This window comes from Mustelus asterias, unplaced genomic scaffold (assembly GCF_964213995.1).
Source record: "Mustelus asterias unplaced genomic scaffold, sMusAst1.hap1.1 HAP1_SCAFFOLD_4884, whole genome shotgun sequence".
Taxonomy (NCBI): Eukaryota; Metazoa; Chordata; class Chondrichthyes; order Carcharhiniformes; family Triakidae; genus Mustelus; species Mustelus asterias.
This window is the reverse complement of record NW_027594827.1, coordinates 314-8,184: the sequence shown is the minus strand read 5'-3', so window position 1 is coordinate 8,184 and position 7,871 is coordinate 314. Positions and strand designations below refer to the sequence as shown.

General features: G+C 54.0%; 1 protein-coding gene across 1 annotated transcript; it reads left to right on the top strand.

Annotated features, from left to right (window-relative positions):
• Positions 1–230: 230 nt before the first annotated feature.
• On the top strand, positions 231–7,299 carry LOC144491269 (ribosomal protein S6 kinase alpha-5-like; the record flags this gene model as incomplete). The annotated part of the gene is made up of 4 exons (XM_078208949.1): positions 231–297; positions 1,580–1,798; positions 3,862–3,977; positions 7,192–7,299. Coding segments are annotated over exons 1-4 (483 nt in total), but the record flags the coding sequence as incomplete, so codon positions are not given.
• Between the last annotated feature and the right edge of the window lie 572 nt (positions 7,300–7,871).

Genomic DNA, 7,871 nt, shown 5'->3' with positions numbered 1-7,871 from the left:
ATATAGAATAACAGATACCTGGGAGTGAGTTACAGACTGGAATCTAATCGAGGGGTTCAGGGTGGTTTATATATAGAATAACAGATACCCGGGGGTGAGTTACAGACTGGAATCTAATCGAGGGGTTCGGGGTGTTTGTATATAGAATAACAGAGGGTGTGTGTGTGTGCGCGCGCCTGGCTGACATGCGATTCTCAAACTTTTGATCTATTTTCCCTTTGACAGCAAATTTAACCGGATACACGGAGAAAGTGGGAATGGAGAACTTTGAGCTTCTGAAGGTCCTCGGGACAGGAGGTGAGTCCTTAAATCCTCATTGGCAGCAATGTGATGGAGACAATGGGGGAGAGTGTAGAGGGAGCTTTACTCTGTATCTAACCCCGTGCTGTACCTGTCCTGGGAGTGTTTGATGGGGACAGTGTAGAGGGAGCTTTACTCTGTATCTAACCCCGTGCTGTACCTGTCCTGGGAGTGTTTGCTGGGGGACAGTGTAGAGGGAGCTTTACTCTGTATCTAACCCCGTGCTGTACCTGTCCTAGGAGTGTTTGATGGGGGGACAGTGTAGAGGGAGCCTTACTCTGTATCTAACCCCGTACTGTACCTGTCCTGGGAGTGTTTCATGGGGGACAGTGTAGATGGAGCTTCACTCTGTGTCTAACCCCGTGCTGTACCTGTCCTGGGAGTGTTTGATGGGGACAGTGTAGAGGGAGCTTGACTCTGTATCTAACCCCGTGCTGTACCTGTCCTGGGAGTGTTTGATGGGGGACAGTGTAGAGGGAGCTTCACTCTGTATCCAACCCCATGCTGTACCTGTCCTGGGAGTGTTTGATGGGGGACAGTGTAGAGGGTGCTTTACTCTGTATCTAACCCCGTGCTGTACCTGTCCTGGGAGTGTTTGATGGGGGACAGTGTAGAGGGAGCTTTACTCTGTATCTAACCCCGTGCTGTACCTGTCCTGGGAGTGTTTGATGGGGGACAGTGTAGAGGGAGCTTTACTCTGTATCTAACCCCGTGCTGTATCTGTCCTGGGAGTGTTTGATGGGGACAGTGTAGAGGGAGCTTTACTCTGTATCTAACCCCGTGCTGTCCCTGTCCTGGGAGTGTTTGATGGAGACAGTGTAGAGGGTGCTTTACTCTGTGTCTTCATAAATTAGTATCATAGAATCTCTACAGTGCAGAAGGAGGCCGTTCGGCCCATTGAGTCTCCACCGAGCACAATCCCACCCAGGCCCTCTGTCCGTAACCCCACATATTTACCCTGTTAATCCCCTGGGACTAGGGTTAATTGAACATGGCCAATCAACCTAACCTTCACATCTATGGACTGATCTCATCTAATCCTGTTCGGGATGGAGATGCGGAGAATTTTGTTCTCTCAGAGAGTGGTTAATCTTGCAGATTTATGTTACCCAGAGAGCAATGGGGGCTGACATATTCAGGGCGGAGTTAGACAGGTGTTTGATTGACGGGTGAGTCAAGGGCTATGGTGGACTGGCAAGAAATGGGAATACAGGAGCAGGTTCGAGGGGCCGAATGGCCTACTCTGATGACTGTGATGTCCTGATTTCTGTCCCTACAGCTTACGGGAAGGTCTTTCTGGTGCGCAAGGTCAGCGGACATGACATGGGCAAGCTCTTTGCCATGAAGGTGTTGAAGAAGGCCTCCATCATTCAGAAAGCCAAGACCATGGAGCACACCAAGACGGAGAGGCAGGTCCTGGAGCAGATACGGCAGAGCCCGTTCCTCGTTACCCTGCACTACGCCTTCCAGACCGACACCAAACTCCACCTCATCCTCGGTGAGACTTGCGCCAAGGCTCGGGGGGGCGGCGGCTGGGGGAGGGGGGGCGGGGGCGACCTTGTCAATTCCACGACCACCCACCTGAATGCTTCTCACCGTCCCAATCTGAAGCAAATCACCAGGAAACATAGAAACTAGAAGCAGGAGGAGGCCATTCAGCCCTTCCATCCTCTTCCACCATTCGTTATAATCATGGGTGATCATCAAATTCAATATCCTGATTCCTCCCCATATCCCTCGATCCCTTTCGCCCCGAGAGCGATAACTAATTCCTTCTTGAAATCACACAACGTTTTGGCCCCAGCTACTTTCTGTGGGAGTGAATTCCACCATAGAATCATAGAATTTGGAGTGCAGAAGGAGGCCAGTTGGCCCATCGACCACAATCCCACCCAGGCCCTATCCCCGTATAGAATAGAATAGAAACCCTACAGTGCAGAAAGAGGCCATTCGGCCCATCGAGCCTGCACCGACCACAATCCCACCCAGGACCTACCCCCATATCCCTACATATTTTACCCACTAATCCCTCTAACCTATGCATCTCAGGACACTAAGGGGCAATTTTTTAGCATGGCCAATCAACCTAACCCGCACATCTTTGGACTGTGGGAGGAAACCGGAGCACCCGGAGGAAACCCACGCCCTTACCGTAACCCCACATATTTACTCTCCTAATCCCCCTGACGCTAAGGGGCAATTTAGCACGGCCAATCAACCTAATCTGCGCATCTTTGGACTGTGGGAGGAAACCGGAGCACCCGGAGGAAACCCACGCAGACACGGGGAGAATGTGCAGACTCCGCACAGACAGTGACCTGAGCAGGGAATCGAACCCGGGTCCCTGGCGCTGTGAGGCAGCAGCGCGAACGCACTGTGCCACCGACCACTTCACCACTCTCTGGGTGAAGAAATTTCTCCTCAGCTCAGTCCTAAAAGGTTTACCCCCTTATCCTCAAACTATGACCCCCTAGTTCTGGACTCCCCCACCATCGGGAACATTCTTTCTGAATCTACCCTGTGTAACCCTGTTAGAATTATATAAGTTTCTATGAGATTCCCTCTCACTCTTCTAAACTCCAGTGAATATAATCCTCACCGACTTAGTCTCTCCTCATATGACAGACCTGCCATCCCAGGAATCAGCCTGGTAAACCTTTGCTGCGCTCCCTCTATAGCAAGGACATCCTTCCTCAGATAAGGACACAAAACTACACACAATACTCCAGGGGGTATAGTCAGATAACTCTTTCAAAGAGCAAGCAGAGTCACAATGGACAGAATGGCCTCTTCCTGTGTTCTATCTCTCATTCTATGACAAAGAGAAAAACTGTAGTTAGTTCCCCGAACAACACTCATTGCAATGGAGGTGGAGAAAAGTCCTCCAGAATTCCTCTGACATGCCTTGAATTAGAGAATGGGGAACAGTCGGTTATAATCCAGTGCAGAGGGAGCTTTACTCTGTATCTAACCCCGTGCTGTCCCTGTCCTGGGAGTGTTTGATGGGGGACAGTGTAGAGGGAGCTTTACTCTGTATCTAACCCCGTGCTGTACCTGTCCTGGGAGTGTTTGATGGGGACAGTGTAGAGGGAGCTTTACGCTGTATCTAACCCCATGCTGTACCTGTCCTGGGAGTGTTTGATGGGGGACAGTGCAGAGGGAGCTTTACTCTGTATCTAACCCCGTGCTGTACCTGTCCTGGGAGTGTTTGATGGGGGACAGTGTAGAGGGAGCTTTACTCTGTATCTAACCCCGTGCTGTACCTGTCCTGGGAGTGTTTGATGGGGGACAGTGTAGAGGGAGCTTTACTCTGTATCTAACCCCGTGCTGTACCTGTCCTGGGAGTGTTTGATGGGGGACAGTGTAGAGGGAGCTTTACGCTGTATCTAACCCCATGCTGTACCTGTCCTGGGAGTGTTTGATGGGGGACAGTGTAGAGGGAGCTTTACTCTGTATCTAACCCCTTGCTGTACCTGTCCTGGGAGTGTTTGATGGGGGACAGTGTCGAGGGAGCTTTACTCTGTATCTAACCCCGTGCTGTTATTTTTTGTTGTTGTCCAGACTATGTGAGCGGAGGTGAACTATTCACTCACCTCTACCAAAGAGACCACTTCTCCGAGGCGGAGGTTCGCATCTACATAGCGGAGATCGTTCTAGCGCTGGAGCACTTACACAAGGTACGTGGGGAGCGTGGCCTTGGCTTGCCGTGTGACGGAGGGGCAGCCTATGCAAAACCCCCCCCCCCTCCCACCATCTCCCCCCCTCTCTGAGGATTACAATCTCCCACCGGATTCCCCCTCCCCGATTCTCTCCCGTTGCAGACTAAGTGACTGTAATGGCGGCTGGTGTATCCCAGCATGCCGAGCTCCCGCGGATGCCCTCTATCTGAGTGCTGGTGGAGCCCACCCCTCTGTGTTTGCAAGGTGACTGGTCCCCAAGCCCGGGATGGATGTCACTCCCTGGCCTGCCTCAGACTGACAAGAGGCGTGAAAGCCCGGCTGGAGATAGGATCGGGAAAGGAGGAAAAATGTCCACCACTCCGCCTCATGTCTGATTGGCAGAGTTATAGAATCCCTACGGTGCAGAGGAGGCCATTTGGCCCATCGAGTCTGCACTGGCTCTCTGATAGAGTATCTTATCCAGTCCCCTTCTCCCGCCCTATGCCCGTAAACCTGCACATTTAGCATGGCCAATCCACCTAACCTACACATCTTTGGACACTAAGGGGCAATTTAGCATGGCCAATCCACCTAATTTATACATCTTTGGATATTAAGGGGCAATTTAGCATGGCCAATCCCCCTAACCCGCACATCTTTGGACACTAAGGGGCAATTTAGCATGGCCAATCCCCCTAACCTGCACATCTTTGGACACTAAGGGGCAATTTAGCATGGCCAATCCCCCTAACCCGCACATCTTTGGACACTAAGGGGCAATTTGGCATGGCCAATCCCCCTAACCTGCACATCTTTGGACACTAAGGGGCAATTTAGCATGGCCAATCCACCTAACTCGCACATCTTTGGACACTAAGGGACAATTTAGCATGGCCAATCCAATTAACCCGCACATCTTTGGACACTAAGGGGCAATTTAAAAGTTTATTTATTAGTCACAAGTATGGCTTACATTAACACCGCAATGAAGTTACTGTGAAAGTTCCCCTAGTCGCCACACTCCGGTGCCTGTTCGGGTCAATGCACCCTAACCAGCACGTCTTTCAGTCTGTGGGAGGAAACAGGAGCACCCGGAGGAAACCCACGCAGACACAGGGAGAAGGTGCAAACTCCACACAGACAGTGACCCAAGCCCGGAATCGAACCCGGGTCCCTGGAGCTGTGAGGAAGCAGTGCTAACCCACTGTGCCACTCCAAATGGCCAATCCACCTAACCCGCACATCTTTGGAGTGTGGGAAGAAACTGGAGCACCCGGAGGAAACCCACGCAGACATGAGGAGAATGTGCAAACTCCGCGCAGACAGTGACCCGAGCCGGGAATCGAACCCGGGTCCCTGGCGCTGTGAGGCAGCAGCGCTAACCCACTGTGCCGCCCTGATTCGCAGGCCTGACTTCCCAACATTATGGCATTGTGTCCCTCGCTCTGAATATTAAACCTGTCAAAGCACGGTGCGGGTATCAGGTGGAATCTGGTGCCTGGTTCTGGGTGCCAAACTTTAAACGGGTTGGCTGGAATTCGCAGGGGAGGGGAGCAGAGACAATTTTTCCCGAACTGTACCAGGGATGTGGGGCTGGAGAGACTGGGAGAAGCTGGGATCCTTCTCCTCGGGGCAGGGAAGGTGAAGGGGGAGATGGAACCGAGGCGTTTCCAATCGGGGAAGATTCTGATCGAGTGTAAGGCGGTTGTGGGGCGAATTGGAAAAGTCTTTCTGAGAGACGAGCAGGTCCGATGGGCCGAATGGCCTCCTTCTGTGTGGTTGGATTCAACGGAAGAGGCAGGGATTCCTGTCAGTTGACATTTGGGGCACCTCAGTTGTCTCCTCCCCCCGTCCCCCATAAATTATATCAATGCATTAATTATGTGCGGGTTCGGCGGATTGGCCATGCTAAATTCCCCTCAGTGTCCCAAAGTTGGGTGGATTGGCCATGCTAAATTGCCCCTTAGCGTCAGGGGGACTAGCTGGGGTAAATGCATGGGGTTATGGTGATGGGGCCTGGGTGGGATTGTGGTCGGTGCAGACTCGATGGGCCGAATGGCCTCCTTCTGCACTGGAGGATTCTATGAATTAGGGGCGGCACGGTGGCACAGTGGGTTAGCGCTGCTGCCTCACAGCGCCAGGGACCCGGGTTCGATTCCCGGCTCGGCTCACTGTCTGTGTGGAGTCTGCACGTTCTCCCCGTGTCTGCGTGGGTTTCCTCCGGGTGCTCCGGTTTCCTCCCACAGTCCGAAAGACCGTGCTGGTTAGGGTGCTAAATTCTCCCTCCGTGTAACCCGAACAGGCGCCGGAGTGTGGGTGACTAGGGAGATTTTCACAGGGACTTCATTGGAGTGTTAATGTCAGCCTTACTTGTGACCAATGAATAAACTTAATAATTTGAGAATGTGGGACTCGCTCCCACGGGGAGTGGGGGAGAATGTGGGACTCGCTCCCACGGGGGAGTGGGGGAGAGTGTGGGACTCGCTCCCACGTGGAGTGGGGGAGAATGTGGAACTCGCTCCCACGGGGAGTGGGGGAGAATGTGGGACTCGCTCCCACGGGGGAGTGGGGGAGAATGTGGGACTCGCTCCCACGGGGGAGTGGGGGAGAATGTGGGACTCACTCCCACGGGGAGTGGGGGAGAATGTGGGACTCGCTCCCACGGAGAGTGGGGAGAATGTGGGACTCGCTCCCACGGGGGCGTGGGGGAGAATGTGGGACTCGCTCCCACGGGGAGTGGGGGAGAATGTGGGACTCGCTCCCACGGAGAGTGGGGGAGAATGTGGGACTCGCTCCCACGGGGGAGTGGGGGAGAATGTGGGACTCGCTCCCACGGGGGCGTGGGGGAGAATGTGGGACTCGCTCCCACGGGGGCGTGGGGGAGAATGTGGGACTCGCTCCCGCGGGGAGTGGGGGAGAATGTGGGACTCGCTCCCACGGGGGCGTGGGGGAGAATGTGGGACTCGCTCCCGCGGGGAGTGGGGGAGAATGTGGGACTCGGTCCCACGGGGGAGTGGGGGAGAATGTGGGACTCGCTCCCACGGGGGAGTGGGATGATACATTTTCAGGGAAATCAGATGAGTGCATGGGAGAACGGGGAGAGGGAATGTGATGGTGAATGGCGGAGACCAGGTCGATGGAGAGTCGCGTGGGGTAGACATGCCACGTGGGCTGAATGGCTCCTTTCTATGTTGTCCTTTTGCTGTCACTGAACGTGGGTTTCCTCCCACAGCTCGGGGTCGTTTACAGAGACGTGAAGCTGGAGAACATCTTGTTGGACAGCGAGGGTCATGTTGTCCTCACTGACTTTGGCCTGAGCAAGGAGTTTGTCACAGACGAGGTGAGCATCGGGTTCGAGGCCTCCAGGAGCCGGACTGACCTTTGACCCCTTGGGGGGGCTGGTGGTGGTGGTCGGGAGGGGAGGAAGGAAGACATCTTGGTTGCATCTTTCACCGCCTCCCAGATGTCCCACAGCCCTTCTCGGTCAGTGAGGTACCTCTTCAGAGAGTGGTTGCTGTTGCCGCAGTCAATTTGCGCTGAGCAAGATCCCACTGTGATAACGGGCAACGGGCGGCAGCTGCTGCCTCACAGCGCCAGGGACCCGGGTTCGATTCCTGCCCATGTGGAGTCTGCGCGTTCTCCCCGTGTCTGTGTGGGTTTCCTCCGGGGGCTCCGGTTTCCTCCCACAGTCCAAAGATGTGCGGGTTAGGTGGATTGGCCATGCTAAATTGCCCCTTAGTGTCCAAAGATGTGCAGGTTGGGTGGATTGACCATGCTAAAGTGCCCCTTAGTGTCCAAAGATGAGCATGTTAGGTGGATTGGCCATGCTAAATTGCCCCTTAGTGTCCAAAGATGTGCAGGTTGGGTGGATTGGCCATGCTAAATTGCCCCTTAGTGTCCAAAGATGTGCAG